General features: G+C 41.9%; 1 protein-coding gene across 6 annotated transcripts in view; it reads left to right on the top strand.

The window, feature by feature from the left end:
* NELL1 (neural EGFL like 1) overlaps positions 1–27,018 on the top strand; it is a 445,673-nt gene that overhangs the window by 12,161 nt on the left and 406,494 nt on the right. For all 6 annotated transcript variants that reach the window (XM_048852651.2, XM_075129472.1, XM_048852653.2 and 3 more), the window contains exon 3: positions 21,576–21,726. In XM_048852651.2, the coding sequence (XP_048708608.1) occupies positions 21,576–21,726 (151 nt within the window). The remainder of the gene's footprint in view (positions 1–21,575; positions 21,727–27,018) is intronic.

The following is a 27,018-nucleotide window of genomic DNA, read 5'->3' as shown; positions in this document are numbered from 1 at the left end:
TCACAGCTGCAACTGAAGTCAATGAGAGCTGTGCTTTGAACATATAAAGTGCTATATAATGCTAAGTATTCTGAAAAATGAGGTCCTGGACATCTCATGTTGGGTACCCAAAATCAGTGGATACTCCTAACCTTAATTTCTCTGTGCCTCAGTATCCCCATCTATAAAATGGGGATAATACAACCCCTCACCTCACAGGGGTGTTATGAAAATCAATTTATTAATATTTATGAAGCACTGTAGTGATAAGCATCATAGCAAACTCCATGGGGAAATTAAAAATTCTGTCTTCAGAGCAGGGTTTGAATAGTGCACTGTATATAAGACATGGGGGAGAAAACAAAATATTGAATAGTTGCTCATTAAGTGAGTACCATCCATTTTGTGCTCTGAATGAGTCAGGGGTCCTGTGGAAAAAATGTGATCATGTAATTAAAGTCTGTATCATAATGCATATGTAGAAGGGAGCTGAATTAAGGTTGCATGGACAATTTTAATTCTTCTTCTCATCCCAAAGCATCATTATAGACATGAGGAGCCAAACAGCATAATCATTCATTCCTGTTCATGGTTCATTTCTCCATTAAGCTCAGCCTGGTCATGCCCCTGCATATGATGTCCCACAATATGGTTGATGGTCAAGCTCTAGGTCTGAATGATCTTGGTTGCATTGCATTCTTTTCTTTAGCATCTTATCATTTGTCTTCTGCAGTGTCTCCATCACTGTAATCTGTTGGACTGCAGCCAGTCCGGTACTCTTTCACATCCTACTCTCCTTCTCTATTTCATTTGTCTTAAAATCATTCCACTTTACCCAGGGCATCTACCAAAGAACTCTCTTCTCTACTGCCTCCAGCCTTATGATGTCAGTTTCATTTAATGGAGCTCCTTCCAGACCATAATACTGTTAGTAAACTGGTTTGATACATTTTCACTTTTATGGATAACAGATAAACATTTTGAGCTGGAGTGTTAAAACTTTAATGCTGGCGTTTCTTAACTTCTGAATGGTTGACTTAACAGCCTTATTTTTTTTTTGGTGGGTGTGTACACATTCTATATATTGTACATATAAAATGTACATGTTTGTATGTGTGTATATATGGCACAAAGTGTGTGTGTGTGTATATATATATATGGCAGTGAAGTCCCTAAGCAAAGTTTTTTCTCTCTGCAAAACTCTAGCTATCTTCAGGAGAGAGAACTGATCTGGATTCAGTTTACAAAGAGCTAGGAGGGGACAAGTGAGATGAATCATTTTCATATTGAACAATTAAAGATTGCTTGAGACATAATTACTGAATAGCATCCCAAGGCTCTGGAGATAGATAAACTAATGTTAACCATTTCAGTACCCAAAAATGATGCCATGCTGAATAACCTCACAGACCTTACATATCCTCCCATAGCCTGACAGCCAGTGAACTCTCCTGGGAATGGTCAGCATCTGAATTGTGCTGAGCTCTGTGAGAGATGAGCCCAGCCACTCTTATGAGGGCAGCTAAATGAAAAAAAGTTCTGTAGTTCAAGAAAGAGCCCCTTTGTCTCTCTTGATGATATGTCAGTGAGAATACTAACCACACCTCTCTGTCTCCTCAGTTCTGGTAGCTAAATTGTAGCACCAGGGGATCAACATGTCCCATTCTCACTGACCAGTGCAGATCCACTGGCTAGGGTGGAAAGGGGGGAGCCTACTGAGGCGATGTGCACTGTGTAGGACTGGGCTCTGAGGCAGAGTTCCCTGTGCACCGCTCTGTATTTGGAGGCAGGCTGCAAGGTTGGTGATCAAAGTTGTGTAGGGGCTCAAGCAGTATGGAGACCACTAAAACCTTGGAAGACATTCCCAGCGCATACTCTGGCTACTCAGGCTGTGTGCTGGACTAGGGTTTTGTCTCATTGGAATGGATGGCTCTGGATAGGGCTCTGTGACATTTTGAAAGTGAGGTAATTTACAGTTTTGCCAGATCTTTAAAATAATGCAGTTTCTGGCTTTTAGTGACATTTTGTGGTAGCAACCAAGCCAATTTTGGTGTTTTTTAAAAAAGAAATCTTTTTATGGCAGCCAAATACTCCTTTTTCCCCCACTGGTAAAACTGACTGGTTAGAAGTTAAGGTCTAGGCCCTTCGCAGACTTTCATGTGGAGAATGGGTGGGGAGGGAGCTTGTCAATGGTCATGAAATTTCAGTTTCCAAATAAAAACTCAACCCAGTAATTTTAGCAACACTAAATGAAAATGATCAGTTTCTTCCCTGGAGAAATGTGCAGGAGAGGTGAAAATATTGCTGTACTGCCGCCTCCTGTTACCTAAATTATTTTGGGTTTCCCAGCATGTCTATATTGAATAGGAGAGAACTCTGATCATGCATTGCCACTGTCCTTAGCAGTTGTTTTTGCTTTTCTGGGGGACAATAATTGTGTTGCTCCTCTGTCTGCATTGATACAGAGGTACACATGGGGAACAGGAGACTTTCTACAGCTAAAGCTTCTCTGCCAGAAAAGTTCATGGCTTTTAGTGTATCAATCTGTTGACAAAGACCTTTAATAAAGATAAGTAGAGTGAAAACAATGGATGTTTATTCTCTGCTTGATACAGAGTAGGACACAAGAGGTTAACTCATACTATTGCTAATGGGAGTTGCAAGATTCCAAATGATAATATATCAATAGTAGCATGAACACCCATATCTTTAAGGAAAAAGTGTTCAATTTAGATAAAAGTAATAGTAATGGTTTCCAGGGTTCCTTGGAGCTCCATCAAAATGAAAACAGAATGTGTTATGCCTTTATCTTATCTTAAAGGGATGCTGTCAATCTCATAATCACACAGGGCCAAATTTCACTTTCGTTACTCAGGTTGAATATTATTTCATGAATAATCTCATTGGAGTTAATGGGGTTACTCAATGAATAAGGTACTACTTAACTGGAGTAAAGGTATCAGGATGTGGCCCATAATAATCATGATAACATTATCAGCTAATAATCATATATTCTTTATTCAAACTGAAAATATTAAAAACCTAATTTACAGTAACTCCTCACTTAACATCCTAGTTATGTTCTTGAAAAATGCAACTTTAAGAGAAACAATGCTAAGTGAATCCAATTTCCCTATAAGAATTATTGTAAATAGGTGGGGTTAGGTTCCAGGGAAATCTTTTTTTTTTTTTTGCCAGACAAAAGACATTCTGTACATTGTGATAGACCCAGGCCAGTGGGGTGCAACAGCGTAGTTTTATTGGGATCCAGGAAGTGCTAAAGGATCCCCCCCCAGCCTAAGAGGGAGGTTGAGCAGCATAGTCCTATTGGGATCCAGGACGTGGGCGGGCAGAGCTCGTCCACTACAAAGGAGCCCCCCCCAGCCTAAGAGGGAGGTTGAGCAGCATAGTCCTATTGGGATCCAGGACGTGGGCGGGCAGAGCTCGTCCACTACAAAGGAGCCCCCCCAGCCTAAGGGGGAGATCCACAGAGCCTGGAGAGCCAACTAATTACGGGGGAGAGCAGCATAGTCCTATTGGGATCCAGGACGTGGGCGGGCGGAGCTCGTCCACTACGAAAGGAGCCCCCCCCAGCCTAAGGGGGAGATCCACAGAGCCTGGAGAGCCAACTAATTACGGGGGAGAGCAGCATAGTCCTATTGGGATCCAGGACATGGGCGGGCGGAGCTCGTCCACTACGAAAGGAGCCCCCCCCAGCCTAAGGGGGAGATCCACAGAGCCTGGAGAGCCAACTAATTACGGGGGAGAGCAGCATAGTCCTATTGGGATCCAGGACGTGGGCGGGCGGAGCTCGTCCACTACGAAAGGAGCCCCCCCCAGCCTAAGGGGGAGATCCACAGAGCCTGGAGAGCCAACTAATTACGGGGGAGAGCAGCATAGTCCTATTGGGATCCAGGACGTGGGCGGGCAGAGCTCGTCCACTACGAAAGGAGCCCCCCCCCAGCCTAAGGGGGAGATCCACAGAGCCTGGAGAGCCAACTAATTACGGGGGAGAGCAGCATAGTCCTATTGGGATCCAGGACGTGGGCGGGCGGAGCTCGTCCACTACGAAAGGAGCCCCCCCCAGCCTAAGGGGGAGATCCACAGAGCCTGGAGAGCCAACTAATTACGGGGGAGAGCAGCATAGTCCTATTGGGATCCAGGACGTGGGCGGGCGGAGCTCGTCCACTACGAAAGGAGCCCCCCCCAGCCTAAGGGGGAGATCCACAGAGCCTGGAGAGCCAACTAATTACGGGGGAGAGCAGCATAGTCCTATTGGGATCCAGGACATGGGCGGGCGGAGCTCGTCCACTACGAAAGGAGCCCCCCCCAGCCTAAGGGGGAGATCCACAGAGCCTGGAGAGCCAACTAATTACGGGGGAGAGCAGCATAGTCCTATTGGGATCCAGGACGTGGGCGGGCGGAGCTCGTCCACTACGAAAGGAGCCCCCCCCAGCCTAAGGGGGAGATCCACAGAGCCTGGAGAGCCAATTAATTACGGGGGACAACTAATGAAAAACAGGGACGGGAGTGCGGTCAAAGGGTCAAACGAAGGGAACCGGACGGGGACACCGAGCAGAGAACCCCGGACAGCGCCCACCGCTCCTCAAAGGTGTCAAGGGAGTCGGTGGACGCCGCCCAGAGGAACTCCGCTCGGAGACGTGAACGGACAGAGGATCGGAAATAGGCCCCACAGTCGCAGGAGACTCCATCGGCCAACCTCCTCACCCTGGTTTTATAGATGGCCGCTTTAGCCAGGGCCAGGAGGAGGTTGACCAGGAGGTCCCGCGACTTAGTGGGGCCACGGACAGGGAGTGCGTAGATAAGAAGGTGAGGAGAAAAGTGCAACCAAAACCGTAACAAAAGATTGGTGAGGAGCCGGAATAGGGGCTGCAACCTGGCGCACTCCAGATAGACGTGCGCCAGGGTTTCCCTCACGCCGCAAAAGGGGCAGGTGTCCGGAATCGGGGTGAACCGCGCCAAATACACGCCCGTGCTCACGGCCCCGTGAAGGAGCTGCCAACTGATATCCCCGGCGGGCCTCGGCACTAAGGTGGAATAGAGGCTGGCCCACCGGGGCTCCTCGCCCTGTAGAGGTGGCAGAAGGTCCCGGAGAGCAGCATAGTCCTATTGGGATCCAGGACGTGGGCGGGCGGAGCTCGTCCACTACGAAAGGAGCCCCCCCCAGCCTAAGGGGGAGATCCACAGAGCCTGGAGAGCCAACTAATTACGGGGGAGAGCAGCATAGTAGAAGGCAGATATACTGGCCACTGGATAAGCAGTTTTCTGTTCCCTAACTGACCAGAGCAGAGGCTGCTCCAGGCTAGGGTGGACACCTGACTCCAATTAACCTGCAAAGAGTCAGGTGAGCCTGTTAAGCTAATGTGAACACCTGAGTCTAATTAAGGCCCCTCTGATACTATAAAAGGGCGCACTCTGCCTCAGGCTGAGGGGAGCCAGAGGAGAGGAAGTGCGGCTGAAGGGCTGGGTAATGAAGACACCCTCAAGCCACTGGAAAGGGAGCCCCAAGGTAAGGGTGAAGAAGGTGTTGAGAGAGAGAAGTGGGAGAGCTGTGGGGAAGTGGCCCAGGGAAATGTAGCAACTCTGGCAATGAAAGGTCAGCTGCCAACATCTGCTGCCATTGGGGTCCCTGGGCCAGAACCCAGAGTAGAGGGCGAGCCAGGGTTCCCCCCAACCCGCCGCTACGGAAACACCGCCTGGGAGGGGAAGACAGGCCCCTGTCAGGACAAGAGGCTAAACTGGTCTGGAATAAGCCCATAGGGACAACAGAGACTGTGGGAGTTCTCTCACCAACCTCTTTGCTGGCTTATGATGAAAATGGCTCAGTAGGCTGTGACCCTTGCCTCTAGAGGGAGAAGGGCTATGTAGAGAGTCACAGTGAGCCTCTGAGGCTAGCGTAATCCACCAGGAAGTGCAGGACCTGCTGAGACAAGGTCGGAGCTCTGCCACAACATATACAGTATAAGTTTTAAATAATGTAATACTGTACTCACCAATGATGATTATGAAGCTTGGCTGAGGTGGGGCATAACAGGGTTGGGCTGCAGGGGCTTGCCCTGCTCTGCTCGGCGCTCCTGCCAGGAAGTGGGGTCAAGGTGCAGGGGCTTGCCTGCTTCCTGGCTGAAATGCCGGGCGGGCTGAATGAGGCAAGCCCCTGCCCCTGCTCCCCATCAGGAGTGCCAAGCTGGGGAGCCAAACAATGTTATAAGGGAACATTGCAGGGCTTTAAAGGAGTATGTTCTCTAATAGATCAGCAACCTAATAGTGAAACAATGTTAACTGGGAGGATGTTAAGTGAGAAGTTACTTGTACTTCTCTCCATTTATACTGTTTGCTCTTCACTTGCTGAAATTCATCCCCGTACAGAGGGGCAGACATATATGCTTAAATGGGTTGTAACTGGGACTTCAGAGACCATCAACCTTGGGCTTGCCCTCTGCATAGGGGTGAATATTACCCAATGAATAACACTTACTTGGACAAATAGTTCTAATAGGCCTGTTTCTTAGTTTTACACCTGTGTATCTCCATTGTCGTAACTTGATTTACACCAATGTAAGGCAAAACAGAATTGGACTTATTACTGCTGAGTAAGTAAGGGGTTGTCTACATGGGGAATTGTTCCAGAATAGCTATTCCTGATTAACTCCATGTTTGGGGGCTCTTAATTCAGAATAGGAGAACTTTGAGTGTCTACACATGGAGTTCATCTAGAATAGTTAATCTGCTTTAAATTCCCACTCTATTGTATTCCGGGGTAATTTTCATGTGTAGGTGAGCCCTTAGTACTACGAAGTATGACAGAGGCTTGAAGAGTCAGGCTGTCAGCCTGGACAATGAGGTGGTTGATTTCACTTTTGTTCTTGTGCATTAGCACCCACAACAGTTGTATTTGGGCTCAAAACACTGAAGGGGACTGTTAACAGTCAAAAATTCATTTTAAATGAAATTTATTTAAAGCAAGTTGATGGAAACAGTTCTACTCGCCTCCCATTGTGTTTAATCACAAAAGAAGAGCGATATCATAGACAAAAGCTAAGTTGACAGTTTCTTAAAAACAATTACATAGATAAAATAGTTAAAAACCATTATGCATCTTTAACAGATTATGCTATAATCAAAGCATAATACGGTAGCTAGACATGGGTAATTTCCTCTGTGTGTGGGTGTGGGTAGGATGGGGGGGGGGAACTTGCTATCTTGAGGTACCAGCAGGGAATAAAAATTAGATGCTACTTTTGAGGCCTCAACATGTTGCTTATCTGCCAAAAATTCAGCTTAATCTTTCCACCTGGTGCAATAGATTGTTCGCTATGTGAGGGAGGGAAAAGATCTTTTTTTTATTTTTCATTTCTGACACACAACTAATGTTAGGTGATCATGTCACGTGTCAGTTTATGGCATGATGCAACATTAGATAACAGGACACAAAGGCAAGGCAATGTGACAAAATGTAGTGCCTCAGAAATTACAAAAACGTAGAATTATTTGACACTTGTTAAGGTAGTTCTCTAGTTCCCAGACGTATCTGAGGGAGTTCCACATCACTATGTACTGAAGCAGCCAAAACTGTAGTTAAGCATCTGCTTTTTGGCTTTCCAAAAGTTGCTGTAAGTTTTTCCCTGCATTTTTTTTGTAGTTGGAGTTGAATATCCCATTGGTTCTTTGAGCTATAGAAAGAAAAAGATAACCTAGGATCATAGTACTTACAGACATACTCGTCTATCAAGTCCCTCCCTCCCTGCATTTACAGAAAACTGCTCTTTGAAGCTAGGAATTTTCCTATTGTCTTCAATGGGAGCAGGCCCTTGGTTCTAGTATAGACAAGTTTTGATGTTCCTACTGTTACATTTATTAACCTTAGTTCTTGTGCTTTTCAGATCTTGAATTTCTTGAATACCCACACTCTGAGTGAAATCAAAGGGAGCTTTGGATGTGCAAAGAATGCAGGATTGGATCTCAAATGTCAAATAATCATTGTCCAGTCACACACAATTTAAACACAAATGCCACTCTCCCCTTTGCTTTATAATACAAATGTAATAATGTGTACTCTGAAATCATAGCTGGGGGTGGAGTGGGGTGTGGGAAACAAGTAAGCCAAGATTTGCGGGAAGATAATTTTTTGTGTGTCAGGATTTTTCTTTTTCTGTGGAGATCTACACAGGTGCTCATTATGCTGCTTGGAAAATGAAGCAGCAGAACCTTAAAATGTGACACTTCTAGAAGTATTTGATAAATGCTCATGATTTATAAACCTGATGTATGGTACTGTATCTGGCGTGTTGGTTTCCAAGAGTACAGGGCTACCTCTGGAGGCAGGACTTTGGGAAGGCATTAAGTTACGGCGGCCTTTGTGAGAAGTAGTGTGTGTGTGTGTGGGGGGGGAATGGAAGGAAATACTTAAAGATTACTTATGTGTAACTAATTATGAAGCCAGTATGAAATTAACGTTTGTTTTGTACTGCCACATATTTAGAAGTCGTGCTCCTCTGTGTTACCCTTTTGTTCTTTGTTAGTGGCAGTGCGTTTAATGTTTTTGATGTGTTGTGAGCACTTGCTTTCAGATGGGATATTCTGTCCTTTCTAGTTTTATACCGTCCTAATTGTTTTGAGAAGTATTTTTTTTTTAAAGAAGGTAAACATTCGTGCTGATGTTATTGGTAAAGGTGAGAAATGCAAAAAGGAGGACACATGTGGCAGTTCCATTTAAATAAAAGCCTATTTTCAGAAACAAAGGCTTATAGAGCAAAAGGGAGCTCTTAATACCCTGAGCACGTTTGCTGTTACGGATGAACCCACAGCAATGGATGCTATCAAACTTGTCATATTTTATTCATGAGTTGTGGTGTGCTTGGATGAAATAAGAAAAGCAATGCTTCAAATCATAATTATGGTGTAAAAAGATAAAACCGTTGTTGTTGTGACATTTTTAAAAATTCCTAAATCTCTCAAATAATTCATATAACAACTTACAGGGAATGACTAAGTGTATTGGTTGTGTTTGATTCTTTTTGTTTCTTTGCGGAATGTAGTACAAAGATACATCCTGAAAGAATCTATAAATGTGTGTGAGAGTATACCCATTCACCTAATACGCACGCTTTTAAATTCTTTCAGGATGTCTCTTTCAACAGCGTTCCACAAAGATACACAGATGATATTGAATACAAAAATAAATGTAAAGCGGCTGACAGCAGAAATTACATATCAATAGAAAAGGGCTTTGACAAATATTACGTTCCAAGCTATTATAATACAGTTACTAAATAAAACAAAGCAACAACCCAGGATTTCATTTGCTTAAGTAATGTGTTGTGAATTTTCTTATGTAAAGAAATCATAGGAGAATTTTTATGAAACATGTTCTGTAAGCAATATGCAAAGAATGCAAATTATCTGAAGAGTTGTGGATTTTCTTTAAGATGAACTAAAATACTTTTTTTTTAAAAAAAAAAAAGTAATTTAAAACTCAAATCATTAAGGCCCTGATCCGCCAAAGCATGTAAGCACATACAGTATTTAACTTCAAACATATGAATCATCCTGTTTGATTTCAGTGGGACTACTTGTGTGGTTAAGAGCTTTATTGGATCAGGGCCAAAGAAAACATCAGTGTAGACTTAACATTTTAAAATTAATACATTTATTTAAAAAGGTGAGGTTTTTGTTTGTCAGGGCCTGAATTCAGGGATCATCTTCTGCTGGAAGAGTTGATGAGTTCGCTGAGGTTCAGATTTGTGCAAATGCAAGGGTCTGACTGAGCAGATCCAATTACGGTATTGAGCCTTACTACTTGAGGATCACACTGTGTGTTGATGGACACTTGCTGTAATCCTCTTGACTTCAGTGGAATTGCATGGGGGCATAAATCAGTAATGAATGCAAACCATACAGTGCAATGACATGGATTCCTTAAGCAGCTTGGGCCAAATTCAGCCCTGTTGTAATTCCATGGAATGAATTCCTCAGGGCAAGGACTGTCTTTGTGCTAGGCACTGCACAAACATAAAACAGAATGTGGCCTTGGTCCATGACTAGAGCAACTAAGCTCTACAGCAATATAAATAATAATAGTTTAACTTCTTAGAGGTCTGAGCCAAATCCTATTGATTTTGATGGCTTTGGCTCAACCCTTGGTCATCAACTGCATCAGGATACAGACAGAGCTCTGAATATAGGGAGGTAAGTAAAGAACTACTACTTTTAAAAAAACATAGTTTGTTTTCAAACACCTTTATTTGTAATTAACAATAATATAGTGCCTTCTATCTGAGCAGCTCAAAGTGCTTTACAATCATGAATGAATTTGCCTCTCAGACCATGTCTATTATGCATGTTAAGCAGCATTAAATATAGGAATCTCCCTTTTACAGATGGGGAAACTGAGTCATAGAAAGATTACAGCTTACCCAAGCTTCTAAGTAGGTGTGTGGTAGAATGCTGGTATCTTGACTCAAAGATTCAGGAGTTGGCTGTCCTGTCCGTATACCACATTCTGCATTTCATGTGGTCCCACTGACGATTTACAAAGGAGCTAAAGTGAATTAGTCCCCCCGATTGCTATTCAATTTCAGTGGGAATTGGGCACCCTGGATTCCTTTGAAAAGCCCAGGCAGCTTGACTGCTGACCTGAGGAAGGCAAGCAGGATTTCTCCTGTGGTGTTCATGTTGAATTTTAGAATCTTAAAGCACTACAGAAGCACTAAATAGTACCATTAATTCAGGAGATGTCATCCTGTTGGTAACATCCATTGTATAGGGCAATATTTATAGTCTTTCCCTGGAATATCGAGCTGTTCAGCCTAATGGGAATGCTTTTCAGTTGATTAAAATATTCTCTGTTGTTTTTTTGCCTATACCTTCCAGCACATGGTCTTAAAATAAGGGGATATTTTAAAACACAATTCCTTGGTTTTTTGCCCATGCGTGGTCAGCCAACAAATTATGAAGTCATGACATCAACCCTATCTGAAAATGTTTTCTAAAGGGATGAGGGGAAGTGCCAGTTTGGCCTTGGCAAAAAGCCAGAATAGAAACGGACAGAATTTTCAGTGGCTCATTGTTTAGTGTGATGATAATATTTATCATATTCTAAATTAGATCCCAAACAGACAATGTTTCTGTAAAAAGTATAAGAAGTCTGTAATAAACCTTAGAAATCACTGCCTCTTCCCAGTGGTGTATAGATTGCCACTGGCTCTGTTGACAGTTCTTCTTGAGATTGTGTTGCCAGGGCGCTGTCTGCTTTCTATAATGCTCTTTTAAACACTCTTGTGCAAAGTTGGAAATCGGTAACTGCAACATTTAGCTTTTGCAGCGATAATGCTACTGTACCTTGTGGGCAATACAGATAAACAGTGGGAAAGACCTTATAATCAATGAGTCCTGAACTAATTAGCTAACAAGGCATGTAATTTGATTAACTCATATGATTTAAGAGCAGATGATGTGCTTTTACGGGTACTGTGACTTCTCAAGCATTTTCACTGGCTAAGGAGTAGGTGTTTAGTTTAAGAGATCAAACAGTTGCACGTGTCCTAAATAGTCTTGATTTCAGTGCTAGTATCTTTTGGGGAAAACAAACAAACAAAAACAAACTTTGCCTCAAAAGACAAGCCCAATAGCCACCTAAAATCTCTGAAACACACAAGAGTCGGATGCATTAATAACAGGTGGTAAATAAAGCCGACCTATATGAGGAAAATACCAGGAAGCCAGACATTAGTTAATTGCTTGTGGTTGATCTGGAACACTGTTATTCCTCCTTGATTCCTCTACCTCTGCTGCTTTTCTGGCCAAATAAATGGTTTTGAAAACCATATCATTTTGCAATATAACATACTATCCAGGTCTTCTAGTTGATGGAATGTATGTATTCTTTTGCTGCTGAAGTGCCTTGTTGTTGTGTTATTAGTTCATGTGAGGAGAAAGCAATTTAGGGCTCTAGAGACTTGAAGCCTTCTATGTACCTAAACAAGTGCTCGCACCTGCAATGCAGACTTCTCCATAGCGGTCTGCTAGTGTGTCTCAACTGTGTCCCACAGGGACCTTTCATTGGTGGGGGCTGAAAGAGGTGAGCATTTTTTTTTCTCCTTACTTTGTATTCATTTCCAAGTCTCATATGAATAAATACTGCTCTGTTTGTCCCAGTGTGCCAAATTTAGGTAGTTTAGTTTTGAAATATTGCTGAGGCAACCAAAGGCATTTCTCTTAGACTCTCTGACAGCTACTTAATTAATATGATTTTGGTCATTCTTGCTGGTGCTCAAGTTAGACCAATTTCCCAGAGGTGAAAAGTCAGACATTAATCCACTAAACTAACTAAATTATTGGTTGGGGAGAGACACTGGTTTCATAAGTGATCTTTTTCAGATATTTCAGTGGCTCAGAATCTTGATGTCTCAGAGTTTTGGAATTTGAAACAGCATCCCTTAAAAGAAGATGGCTTTTTATTTCAAATAGTAAGTTCATATTGTTAAGAGATAGCTAGTCATAAACTAGTTTACAAATGTATGCACGTCAGAATGACCGGAACACATGAATGTTTAAACCTGGTAAGATAAATTGTCAGGGTAATTCTACATCATGCAGAAGGAAAGTTTATTTAGAAATAGACTTGTTTTCCACCTTCTCTTCTCGAACTGCCTTTGTTGTATAGCCATGGGAACTTACCTTTGAAACATTAGCTGCTCACCCTGGTAATTGCTCCATCCTCTAACTTAATGAAAACCCATTACACCGAAACAATAATTAAAATGAGACATCATCTCTGTAGGAGGTTTGCATATTAAAGTAGGGAGCATTTCAATGCAGGCAGATCTTATTCTTGAGAAACAGTGTTTGAAGCAACACGTAAAAAGTGATTTATAATGAATAATAATAATCTAGAAAGCTGTGCTGTTGAACATGATGCCCTACTGTTTATTGAATTGAGCAGAGCTGGCAACGCAGATGCTAATAAAGCATTTAAAAAGACTTTTTTCTCACTAGTGAGACCGCCCCCTTAGCTTAGAAGAAGGGCACGCACGTGGCAAGACATATTACACCCCGGTCAGGTCTCTGTGGTTTTATAAGAGTTTGTGCTCTCTACTGAGGGTAGGCTGGGAATCTTCTTTAAGTGGCTGCTTGCAGACTGTGATGTGTGTGCCTGCTGTAGTGGTGTAGACTATGTTGGCAAGCCTGCAGTCATGGGTACCCCAGGTGATGAGAGCCCTAATGAAGACTAATGTGTTGCTCATGTTCTATGCTGCCTAGTATGAGCTGGTTTGTGCTGACTGAGAGCTGTATGGGGATAGTAACCTGAGTGCCTGGGAATCAGGATGGTCATATATATATACCTGTTCACCTCAGTTCTGGCTGGCACACCTTGTAGATTCCCTCCAGCTCATATTTAAGATGGAAACTTCCACCCATTGTTTCACTAACTCTACAAAAATACACACACCAGCCTGGAGACAGAATCAACCTTTCTGTGGGATGGGGCTCTTCCCCCTTGACTACTCCAGACCAACTTGGTTTTGCCTGCATTTGGTAGGAAAGAATATCTCCCTGAGGCTTTTCTTCTTTTGGCAGCAAAATGAATCATCACTGGCGACAATCCCTGTGGTTGGTGTTTTTTCCTTGCATAACCTTTTACAGCTCTTTGAGACTATTGCCTTTTCTAAGGAGCTTTTTTTGTAGTGGAAAGGAGGGATAATGTTCCTCTGAAATATCCCTATTTCCACCTTTGCTACTTCCATTAAAAGTCTTATGTTGGGGTGACCCTGCCTCTAGCTGAAGAGCTGGATTTTGCTTTTGGATCCCTTAAAAAGGGTTGTGATGAGGCACATCACCTTTTTCCAAGAGAAAGATAGGACAAATGACCAGGGAGGAGTATAACAATATTGCTCAGGCATGCAGGAGTGAAATCAGGAAGGCCAAATCACACTTGAAGTTGCAGCTAGCAAGGGATGTTAAAAGTAACAAGAAGGGTTTCTTCAGGTATGTTAGCAACAAGAAGGTGGTCAAGGAAAGTGTGGGCCCCTTACTGAATGAGGGAGGCAACCTAGTGACAGAGGATGTGGAAAAAGCTAATGTACTCAATGCTTTTTTTGCCTCTGTCTTCATGAACAAGGTCAGCTCCCAGACTACTGCATAGGGCAGCACAGCATGGGGAGGAGGTGACCAGCCCTCTGTGGAGAAAGAAGTGGTTCAGGACTATTTAGAAAAGCTGGATGAGCACAAGTCCATGGGGCCGGATGCACTGCATCTGAGGGTGCTAAAGGAGTTGGCGGATGTGATTGCAGAGCCATTGGCCATTATCTTTGAAAACTTATGGCGATCGGGGGAAGTCCCGGATGACTGGAAAAGGGCTAATGTAGTGCCCATCTTTAAAAAAGGGGAGGAGGAGGATCTGGGGAACTACAGGCCAGTCAGCCTCACCTCAGTCCCTGGAAAAATCATGGAGCAGGACCTCAAGGAATCAATTCTGAAGCACTTAGAGGAGAGGAAAGTGATCAGGAACAGTCAGCGTTGATTCACCAAGGGCAAGTCATGCCTGACAAACCTAATTGCCTTCTGTGATGAGATAACTGGCTCTGTGGATGAAGGGAAAGCAGTGGACGTGGTGTTCCTTGACTTTAGCAAAGGTTTTGATACTGTTTCCCACAGTATTCTTGCCAACAAGTTTAAAGAGGTGTGGGCTGGATGAATGGACTATAAGGTGGATAGAAAGCTGGCTAGATTGTCGGGCTCCACGGGTAGTGATCAATGGCTCCATGTCTAGTTGGCAGCCAGTATCAAGCGGAGTGCCCCAAGGGTTGGTCCTGGGGTCAGTTTCCATCTGGAGGATGGCATGGGTTGCACCCTCAGCAAATTTGCAGATGACGCTAAACTAGGAGGAGTGGTAGATACGCTGGAGGGTAGGGATAGGGTACAGAGGGACCTAGACAAATTAGAGGATTGGGCCAAAAGGAAATCTGATGAGGTTCAACAAGGACAAGTGCAGAGTCCTGCACTTAGGATGGAAGAATCCCATGCTCCGCTACAGATTAGGGACCGAGTGGCTAGGCAGCAGTTCTGCAGAAAAGGACCTAGGGGTAACAGTGGATGAGAAGCTGGATATGAGTCAACAGTGTGCTCTTCTTGCTAAGAAGGCTAACAGCATTTTGGGCTGTATAAGTAGGAGCATTGCCAGCAGATTGAGGGACGTGATCGTTCCCCTCTATTCAGCATTGATGAGGCCTCATGTGGAGTAATGTGTCCAGTTTTGGGTCCCACACTACAAGAAGGATGTGGAAAGAGTCCAGTGGAGGGCAACAAAAATGATTAGGGGGCTGGAGCACATGATTTATGAGGAGAGACTGACGGAACTGGGATTGTTTAGTCTGTAGAAAAGAAGAATGAGGGGGGATTTGATAGCTGCTTTCAACTACCTGAAAGGGGGTTCCAAACAGGATGGATCTAGACTGTTCTCAGTGGTAGCAGATGATAGAACAAGGAGTAATGGTCTCAAGTTGCAGTGAGGGAGGTTTAGGTTGAATATTAGGAAAAACTTTTTCACTAGGAGGGTGGTGAAACACTGGAATGGGTTACCTAGGGAGGTGGTGGAATCTCCTTCCTTAGAGGTTTTTAAGGTCAGGATTGACAAAGCCCTGCCTGGGATGATTTAGTTGGGGATTGGCCCTACTCTGAGCAGGGGGTTGGACTAGATGACCTCCTGAGGTCCCTTCCAACCTTGATATTCTGTGACACAAGGGCTCCTAAGATGTGGCTGTCCAGGGAACAAGGATCTGAACTTAATATTCACATGTCCTACATGTCTCCTGCCAAATGACTGCCTGACCAGTCTCTTGTACCAATACTAAGTAACTAATCTAATCTGAAAAGCTGAATACAAACAGGGTGATTTCACTATTTTAAGTAGTTTATAAAAATGAATGTTGACTTTTTTTATTGCTGATGTACAAAATAATGGTATCTCCTTACAAGGTGGGCAGGGGTGAACAAGTCAAAATAGGCAACAAAGGAACACCGCATTTAAAAGCCAGTACTCTCTGAGATTTGAGTTTCACTGTCCACTTTGGCTGTCATTGAAACCCAAGCTCTGATTTTGCAAACTTCTGCTTGCTTATCCAGATCTTCTATGAATGTGAGGGAATGGAGCACCAAGCAGTTTGAGTATAAATGTTCCATACAGGTGATACTGAAAGTATATTGAATCAAGCAGCTTTCAAATGGATTGGGATTAGGGATATAGCAATAAACTCTCCATGCACTGAAAAAAGAAATGAATCAGAAAGAGGCTCTTTAGAGCTTTCCCAGACAGGATATTTCAAAAAATAATATAACTATTGAAAGACATTTAAGACCAGATCATGTCGTCTTTACTCACGGGAGCAATCCCTGTAGTCTCATTGACTCCAGTGGGAGTGTTTGAGGAAAGATTACTCACCAGAATAAGGACTGTTCATGTGAATAAAAGTTGTGGGGTTGGGACCACAATTGTTACGCATTTCTTCCATTGCTTGTAGTACTGGGGACCATGGATTTGAATGGAATACAGGCACTGATGTTGTGAAACATCACCTTCAGAGAATTTGTTCCACTGTGTCAGCTGCTTTTGTCCTTTTCCCTACTAATTTTCAGAGTAGCAGCCATGTTAGTCTGTATCCGCAAAAAGAAAAGGAGGACTTGTGGCACCTTAGAGACTAACAAATTTATTTGAGCATAAGCTTTCGTGAGCAATAGCTCATTTCATCGGCATCCTTTTCTTCCTACTAATTTTGTCCACTTTGATTTGGGGATCATTTTGCAGAAGCCAACCTGGCTCTTTTGATTTACTTCCTTGTTGGGGGTTTTATCATCCTCTGGTATGTAAGTGGCAAAGCTCTAAGGATATTTTAGTTGCTGTGAACGGGGGAGAGTTGAGACAGTGATGGGTCCATCAGAAATATATGGTCTGAGGGCCAAATTTGGATCCTAAGTGCTTTTAAGGCCTGAGCCTGTGAGACGCTGAGCTCCCCTAATTCCACCTAATTTAAAAGAGCACAGGCTCTCATCACCTCACAGGATCAAGCACATATTGCAGATATAGTCTGTCTTGCTGTCTTCATCCTCCTCAATTTCTCCAGTTGCTGTATCTGAACACCCCATACTCATTAAGAGTCTGATTCTTTGCCCATTGAAGTCAGTGGCACAGCTTCCAGACCCTACTGTAACACTATAGGAACATTGTTTATGTGGACCTATATTATGGCTGCCCGTCAGAACTATTCAGTGCCAGCATCATGATCAGTCCCCGTGGGGAAAGGTGTTTAGGGTATTAAGGTTATGTGCTTATGCATATGGGCCATTATCCACTGTGTCTCGGGCCATGGAAGAACTGTGGAGTGTGAGCACTGCAGGTTGAAAGAACAACATAACTTGCATGTTGTGGTCTCCTGTGCACTGCTTTTCTGATGAGGTCCTATGTGGCTCCGTATTTTGGGCTTTGTGTTAGTCTCGGTGCATAGTTTCCTTTATTAGATTTATAGCAGTTTTCAGGTAGACCACATTTTTGGGTTTAAACGACTTGACACTTAATAGGCAAGTTATGGTGGCCCAAATATGTCTTTGATTAGCATTCATAATAATTATGAAGGATTTCATAAAATATACAGATAAGTATTTTAGATTTGACACTAACAGAACAGTAGAGGCATTAAGCTAGTTATACTGTGTATATGTCAAGACAGTGCTTAACAAAAAGTGTTAAATGTCTGCAGAATCTAACCTTTCGGCATTATGTACTGGTAAATTTCCTAATTGGTATGTTCTCTGTGTCTTTAAACCCCCTGACAACAACTCCATCAACTCAGAGGATTTCACCAGAATTTGGCAAAATAGGAACTAAATCCCACAATTTGAAATTTAGTTGGAGGTGCTTAAAGTAAGCACCATTGATAATTACAGTTAATGCATACTGCTAGTTCAGACAGTAAGTGGTGATCTCTTATGCTAAAAAGTAATGTTGCTCAGCATATAGACATTTCCTTTTTAGAATTCCATATTTTTTTTAAACAAAAGAATCTTCTGTTTCTTTGCTTGTTCAAGGTAGAAATCTCCCTGAGTAGATCCTTCGAGAAGGCTTATTATATCAGTTTGCACTTTCAAATAAATATACAGAGCTGCTTTATTCACTTGGGTTTGATTTGAGAAACACTTTGACTTGTTTAAAGAAACCCCCAAACACCCAACATTTCAAATTAAGAAAACATAACCACATAGCAGGGCATGAGAAAGTCATATCTTCATCTCTTTGGTTTTTGCTGAGGTTGCATTATCAGTCAAGTGTGAAATAATATTTCATTGAAGATGACTAGATAAAGCAATACTCTGTTACACAGGAAAGAAAATAGCACTTTATTACAAGGAGCCAGTTATTTTTTATAGATAATGTAAGAACTATTTTTCCCTGATGGGCAGCTAGCTTCCTCCCATCCCCCCCAGAATTAAAATTGATGGAAAGTAGAAGTCTGAGCATATAGTGCTTATAATTCATTTGAATGATATTTTGTCTAGAGATCAGGTGAAACACAGAAGATTGCTCAAAAGCAGATGATGTACATGACAACCATGTGGACTAAATATATACACACCTTTTTTTTAGCCTTATAGGGTCAGGTCCTGCTATCTATCCATGTAGGTGGATCCCTGCACATGTGTGAAGTCCATTTGAACTAGAGAGAACTGTACACAAGAGACTGACTCGTCCACCTGTACGAGTCAGGTGGCAGGATTGGGAGTCCTATTACCAGTCGCCCCTTAAAAAAAGCTCTGTGTTTCCAATATAGTGTATGTCAATTATGTTAAAAAGTGTGTCCATAATCTTTTCCATGTCAGCAAGTATGTTCCATTGCTAATGTAAGGCTTTATCCTGCAAACACTCAACTACAAAGGCTGTTGGTCAGTAGGATTATTCATGGTAATAACAATATACATGATAGCTAAGTGTTTGTTTGCAGGATTTGGCCCTTACAAGTTATTTTCCCTTTTTAGGAAGATACTGTAACAGTGGTCTAAAACGCTATATTAATATTGTTCCAGTGGTTTGAGCCCCTATTCTAGAAAACTGTAGTATTTTGCATCCATGTTGTATATTCATTTTAAAAGTAGCTGAATGCATAAGAGAGGCATTCTGACGTATTCATGCACTATTAGAAGACACAGGAATATAGTATTACATTTCAAAGTGTTTTTCTAAAAGAAAGGCTCAGTGTATTGAAACTCAAACCATATGGATGAACAAAATAACATTCTTGAGGTAAATATCCTCATTTTGTTCTGGGACATTTAATGACCTGGAAATTTAGGATTCTGTGAAGATTCTCTGAAATTTGCCAATGGAAATGTCCCTTACAAAACTACCAGTGTTTTCAATGTGGATTCATTATTATCTGAAAGAACTTCAAAAATGGTTTGAACGTCATATATTTATTTTTTAGGATTTTCATGACATTGAAATATTTTGGAAACTTCAAATCAAAGAGCAAAAATCTTTTACTTTCAAGTTTTTGGGATTTTGTACTGAATTTTTCACACCTTAGTGGCCCAGATTAATTCCTGTTGTAATTGTGCTGGCTTTAATTTTATGTCTATTTTGCTCCACAGTTTGAGGACTGGATCAGCAGACTGATGATTTAAAAAAAAACCAAAAAACCAAAAACCTCCTGTCCTTTCCATACCTTTTTTTTTTTTTTTAAATAATGGGTTAAATATGAATTGAGTTCATTTATTGGGTATGGGAGCATGGAAGACCTTCATGGAGGATATCCTCATGTTCTCAAGGAGGCAGCTGAACACTAATTGTCATTTAGATGTGCACATTTATATCCCCTGAAGCTAGGTTTTAAAAAGAACTAGGTAATTTTATGACCATTAATAACATTTGTAGCTATGCAAGCTAAACTAAGATAATGATATGGATAATCAAATCTCCATCTTAAGGACATAAGCTGGTCACCTACAGCGGACAGGAAGGATTTTCCCCCCCTCCCATGGTGTTGTACAATTTGCTGCCTACATTGGAGATTTTTTTCTGAAGCTTCATGATTTTTGCAGGATACAAGACTAGACAGACTAATAGTCTGTGTGGTGAATCTTAGGGGTGAGTTTGAGCCAATGGACTAGATTTTTAAAACTGACTAGTGATTTTAGATGCCCCACTTGAAATACCTTAGGGATGCTGGATTTTGAGTGGGGGAGTAGACAGCATGTTCAGTCTGCTTTAAGACTTTTCAGGTTGGGCACCCCAAAATTGAGGTACCCCAAATCACTAGTTTAAAAATCTTGAGCACAGAATTTGGATTGTCTCCATGGTGTGGAGTTCCCTCAAAATTAAGGGGTGTTTAGGTGTCAATTTTTTTTTCTGGGTCCATCTTCTGTTCTTCTCTTGAGTCCAATAAACATAATTTTATGACAGTACATTAGGTTCTTTATAGTGAGGCTCTATGCTGTAAATTTCATCACTTTTTGTCTGTTACCCTACAGCACTTACACTGGACCAGATCCTTCAGTAGTGCTACTCTGATTTATACCAGTTGAGGAACTGAGCCAGAATGTTTGGCTTCAAAGAAAGCCTTTCTAAAGAAGCAGCACGTGGCTTTCTAATTGGTAATGGCATTTGAGAAAAGAAAGTGACACAGGCCCCAAAAATATGTGATAAAGTGCCAGCATGAAAGACATGACAAAACAAAATAGCAGAGGAGGGTGAAATGATGCGTGATTCATTCCTTTAACAGACTTTCAGTGTTCCCTTTCCTTTCATTATTCACCATCTTAGAGGTTACTGGTGTGCAGTAAGAAATGGTGAGATAGCAGTGGGTGCGTTTGAACAGAGGTGACTTTGGGTCTAAGAAGAGCGGAGAGTGGGAAGGCATGCCACTGATGGACAACAGCAGAATTAGCAAGACTGAAACATCTCTGGCCCTACTTGATCAGAGTGTAGATTAATAAATATTGTATGAGCTGTCACACATTGCTTGTTTAAACTGAGAAATCCTAGAAATGATAGTGTATTGCAAGCATGTCTTGAATTTATTTTGGGCAAAGTCATAGTTATGTAGCATTGTTAGCAATAATACATCTCTGCCCTACACAGTGCAAGGACAGGGTCCCTCACATATATTGTGGAGAGATGGTAACTGAGTCAATGGTAAAATTGAAATCGGAGCTTGGTAAGTGGCATTGGGAGCAGGCAGTTCCTGATATTCCTTGGAATTTTGAAGATTATTTATCTGACTGCAACACACCTTGTTTACTGCAACTTAATCTGCTTGCAGCAGACCCAAATTGCTTCGCATCCTGTCAACATTTCTGTCAGAAAATCAGTGCCTGGCCAATTGTGAACTTGTCCAAGTGGGCACATTGACAGAGATGGCATTTTGGGTTTTCACATTGAATGAATGCAGCTGTAGCGTGCAGTACACAACTGTTGAAAAATATTGATGGAAGAGGAAAATAAAAAGTGTAATCTGAATCCTTCAGACTTGGCTTTTTTACTGTGCCATTGTGTTTTTTCCCTTCCCTTCTCTTCTTCTCGATGAAACTCTTAGATGTAGAAAGAGAAATCCATGCAGCGCCCCATGTGAGCGAGAAGTTAATTCAACTCTTTCGGAATAAAAGTGAATTCACGTTTCTGGCCACCCTGCAACAGAGGGCATCAACTTCTGGAGTTGTACTGTCCATCCGAGAGTTGGAGCACAGGTAAGAGGAAATCTCTTCTTTGCTGAAAGCTTCACTTTTCTTCTGTAGCAGAAGTATCTCTGCACTTCATGGTCTAGCATGACATTGAGCTAAAGTAGTAGTTGAAACATCTGAAGTGACAGTCAAAGTCTCTGTTTCACAGATTTGTCAGTTATTTTTTTTGTTAAAACAAAAGGAGGCAGGATACTTTATTCAGTAAAAGACTTCATATTACTTTGATCTTTTAGTTACTTTTAAGCCAACGAGGTAGGTACTTAACACACCATAGAAGCCCCTGTAATGTCATCTCTATTAGTTCATCATGTGTTTCACTTCTTCAGGGATGTTAAATCTACATACATTGCACAGTCCCATGCTTCCTTCTTCACTACGTTTTGTATCATTTTAAATAGTTTCTGCTCTTTTGAGGTCTAGCAATTAGACCATTATTGAAACCTATGCTTTGGATGCCTTCCAGATGGTGATGCGTTTTATGTTCCCTTCCTGAGATATAAATGTAGTGTAAATTTAAAAAGATTAGTCTTCGTTTACTGTCAATGGGAAAAATGATCTCTTTGGATAGCTGTTGTGACGTTGCACTCCATATGCTTTATGAAAATATGCTTGGAATGTGAATCTGATGTAACTGGAATATGCTTTGTGCAAAAGTTCTCTTGTAAGGTATCATTACAAAGCTTATAATCTACTGAGTGTGTTCATCCTATTTGTATGTATGTATCATTTTGGTATCTAAAACTAGAAATATGAAGTTAACTCTAAGGTCCTTTTGTAATTATACAAAGTGTGGGCCATTAATGGTGGTTTAGAATCTTGATGGCACCCACTGACTAGGACATTTGGCTGTAGATGGTTTATTTACCTGCAAGCCTTCTTGTGGATGTGGGGGCCAGCCTGTGGGTAATGAAGAAAGAGGTCTCACAGTGACATGTGACCATGTCACCTGATACTGGAATCCATCTTAAACCTGGTACTTTTTCATTTAGAAGGAGGGGTGGGAACCCAGAGAGACAAAGGTTTCCCATCTTGGGCCAAATCTATAAAAGGGGGTAGAACATAACAAAGGGGGCTACAGTCATGAGAAATACCTTCGTTACCACCTGAGCTGGAACTAACAAGAACTGTACTGGGGAAAGGATTGGGCCCAGACTAACAAAGCGTCTAGTCTGTGAAAGAAGCTTATTGGAACATCTCTGAGGGTGAGATTTACCTGTATTCAGTTTCTTAATGTATTATGCTTAGAGTTGCGTGATTTTGCTTTTTTATTTGGTGACTTACTTTGTTCTGTCTGTTATTACTTGGAACCACTTAAATCCTACTTTTTATTCTTAATAAAATCACTTTTGTTTATTAGTGAACACAGAGTAAGTGATTAATACCTGGGAGAGCAAACAGCTGTGGATATTTCTCTATCAGTGTTTTATAGAGGGTGCACAATTTATGAGTTTACCCTGTGTAAGTTTTATACAGAGTAAAACTGATTTATTTGGGGTTTGGATGCCATTGGGGTCTGGGAGCTGGAGACAGGAGTACCTGCTGAGTGGTTTTCAGTTAAAGCCTGCAGTTTTGGGGACGTGGTTCAGACCCTGCCTTTGTGTTGCAGCAGGCTTGCTTGTCTGGCTCAACAAGACAGGGTTCTGGAGTCCCAAGCTGACAGGGAAAACGGGCTCAGAGGTAGTTTCAGCATGTAAGGTGACAGTCCCAAGGGGGTCTCTGTGACCGAACCCATCACAGCTGTCATATCCGTAATGGCAGACATTCAAGTTTCTCCAAAAAAGGAGGTAGAACTAATAAATAACAGGTCTAATGACAGTTATTCTGTTGGTGTTTAGTGTGTGTGTGTGTAGATATAATATTTTGTAGAGAAGGCATTGTGTCAAGTGCTCAGAAGAAGGGAGTGGGAATCAACACTTCTGGGTTCTGTTGCCACCTCTGCTACAGGCTCTTCTTGTATCCTGGAGAATGTTATTTTTTTCATAGATTTTTAAGGCTGAAAGGGACTGGTGTGATCATTTAGTCTGTCCTCGAATAACACAGGCCATAGGACTTTTTGAATTCATTCCTGTTTGAACCAGAGCATAGCTTTTAGAAAAACATCCAATCTTGAGTTTAAAGTTGCCGTTAATGGGGAGTCCACCACAACTTTTGGTAAATTGTTCCAATAGTTAACTAGCCTTGTTGTTCAAGATTTGGATGTTATTTCTAGTCTGAATGTATCTATCTTCAACTGCCAGCCATTGAATCTTGTTATACCTACTTACTTTACTTCATTCTGCCTTAAGTGGGGATGATAATACATACATACTTTACTGGGGTCATGTGAAGCTTCTTTATTTAATGTTTGCAAAGGACTTCACATTATAGACATTGTGTACAGTATTGTTACTCTAATGCATTCTCATATCCTGACACAGATGTTGCATTCCCTGACTCTTTATATTAAATGCTAATGTAATTGTGCCTTTTTGGTGAAAGTTGGACAGAGCCAGGCTTTGGCTTCCTATAGCCACTGGCTGCTAACCCAAACCTCCAAAGCGTAGCCTACAGGGCCAGTGAGGCTTCTTGTGACTCTGAAGTTCCATCTATCACAAACCCCTGGATTTCACAGGGATCTAGTGGAGACTGTCATATTAAGCCTACTCAAGCCAAACCAGTAGTGGCCTTGCATGGCCTGGAACCCATGCACAAAATTAAATCAAGTCGCTATTTTTGTGCTGTCAGCTCCAAACATAGGTAGGGTTTTGCCACTCCCGAGGTCCTACATATGGCTGGTCAACTTGTCTCAAGGTTCTTCACTGATCTGGCAATGCATCTGTTTTGGCTATTGGCTGCATGTGTGGGAGCTTACCACAACTTCCTGGTAATCAGAATCCATTAACTTTATTTAATGTTGTTGTTTTCTTATTAGTATCCAGATTTTGGTCCCAAATCCCAAGTGAAAATATGAAGACAGAACATCTCTGTGGGTCTCTAAATGCATTGCTTGTCTGATTTTATTTATATATATATTTAAAGCTTTCTAGTAGTGAGAGGCAGTGTGACCAGTGGATAGTGCACTGGACTAGAATCAGGAGACCTGAGCTCAGTTCCTGGTTCTGCCATTGATTGTGTGACCTTGCACAAGTCACACCCAAATTTAAAAAAAAAAAAAGAGACTTTGAAGTTTGCTTGCCACAATTTTTGGGTGCTTAACTTTAGATTCCTTTGGTCTGATTGGCTTTAATCATAGAAATGTAGAGTTGGAAGGGACCTAGTGAGTAGCACAACAAGGAGAATGGACTTCCAAAAAAGCAGACTTTAACGAACTCTGACAACTGGTAAGCAGGGTCCCATGGGAAGAAAATCTAAGGAAAGAAAAGGAGTTCAGGAGAGTGGGCAGTTTTTCAAAGGGATAATATTTAAGGCACTTCAGCAAACTATCCCAATGTGAAGGAAAGATAGGAGGAATCACGAAAGGCCGATAGGGCTGCAGCAGGAGCTCTTTAATGACTTGAAAATCATGTTTACACTTTTTGTAGGATTCCTTTTTGGACAGAGATGAAACAACAATATGAAATTCAATAAAGACAAGTGCAATGTACTACACTTAAAAAAGAAAAATCAAATGCACAAATACAAAATTGAGAATAACAGGGTAGGCAGTAGTACTGCAGAAAAGAATCTTGGGGCTATCGTTGATCACCAGTTGAATATGAGCCGATAATGTGATACAATTGTGAAAGAGGGAAATATCATTCTGGGGTGTATTAATAGGACTACTCGTGGTTTAAAATTAAGCGTGTGTGTAAATTATTTCCAGACTGGGGTTGACAATGCAGTTATGAACACCAGAGTTATAAACTGCCCCATCAACCACACACCGCATTTGGAACTAGAAGTCCGCAATCTGGCAGCAGCAGAGACACCCTTCCTCCCCCCGCCCAAAAAAGCAAATACGGTATGGTACTGTGTTAAACGTAGACTACTAAAACAATAAAGGGAAAGTTTTTAAAAATAAGATTTGACAAGGTAAGGAAACTGTTTCTGTGCTTGTTTCATTTAAATTAAGATGGTCAAAAGCAGCATTTTGCTTTTGCATAGTAAAGTTTCAAAGCTGTATTAAGTCAATGTTCAGTTGTAAACTTTGAAAGAACAAACATAATGCTTTGTTTGGAGTTACGAACACCTCATGAATGGAGGTTGTTTGTAACTCTGAGGTTCTACTGTACTAGGAAGGATTGACGTTGAGTGGATTAATCAGGTCAGTTTCTCTGCTGGGGTGTAAGTGGATGCAACTCATTGAAATCAGTCTAGTAGCACCAGTATATGTCAGCTGTGAATTTGGCACACTAACAGGAAGTGGGAGGAAATGTGGCCTTCCCAATAGGATCACACACAAGATAGCAGCGGTACCTAGCAACCAGGCCATCATCTGACCATCAGATGGAGAATACAGATGCCGGGACAAATTCTGTGGTCCTTTATCTGGCAAAACTCCCATTGGCTTCTCAGAATTTAACCCATTGCTGCTTACCTGACTTTGCCTCTGCCCTTCTGGCAACAGACTTTCCTCAACAATCAGAGGACTTTGTTAACAAACTTTTTTTTTGATTTTTCCCTGGCAATAGAAAGTTGTGGTGATAGAAATTATAGGTTGGATCATAAAGTAGAGATAATTATAGTTAAGGGTAGTTGATTGTGACTCCTATTTAATTCACACAAATATATTGTGTACTATGTAAACTGACTCCCCAGATGTGCTGTTTTTCTGCTTTTCCTCAAAGGTATCCTGGTAAGGTGATAGCATTTTCAAGCTTACTAGCCTGAGAACTTTTGAATGCTGAGAATTATTGGGCTGTGGAATTGTCTTCCAATGGAAATGGTGGAAGCTCCACTGCTTTAGACATTTAAAGCTAGGCAGGACAAAGCCCTAGAGAATTGTAGGGGACAGTCCTGCACTAACTGGGGGGAAGGACTAGATGTGACATAATAGGTCTTTTCCATCTCTAGTAGAGCACGTCCCGGAGGTTGGTGAAATGGAGGAAAGCTCGCAAAACCAACTGGGCAGCACAGTACCGGGAGGAGGTGAACAGCCGCCAGTGGTGAAAGAACAGGTTAAGGACTATTTAGAAAAGCTGAACATACACAAGTCCATGGGGCTGGATACAATGCATCCGAGAGTGCCGAGGGAGTTGGGTGATGTGACTGCAGAGCCATTGGCCTTTATCTTTGGAAAACTTGTGGCAATCGAGGGAGGTCCCAGATGATTGGAAAAAAGCAAATATAGTGCCCCACTTTAAAAAGGGAAGAAGGAGA

The sequence above is a fragment of the Caretta caretta genome, chromosome 6, assembly GCF_965140235.1.
Source record: "Caretta caretta isolate rCarCar2 chromosome 6, rCarCar1.hap1, whole genome shotgun sequence".
NCBI classification, from domain to species: Eukaryota; Metazoa; Chordata; order Testudines; family Cheloniidae; genus Caretta; species Caretta caretta.
This window is presented reverse-complemented; position numbering and strand designations above follow the sequence as displayed.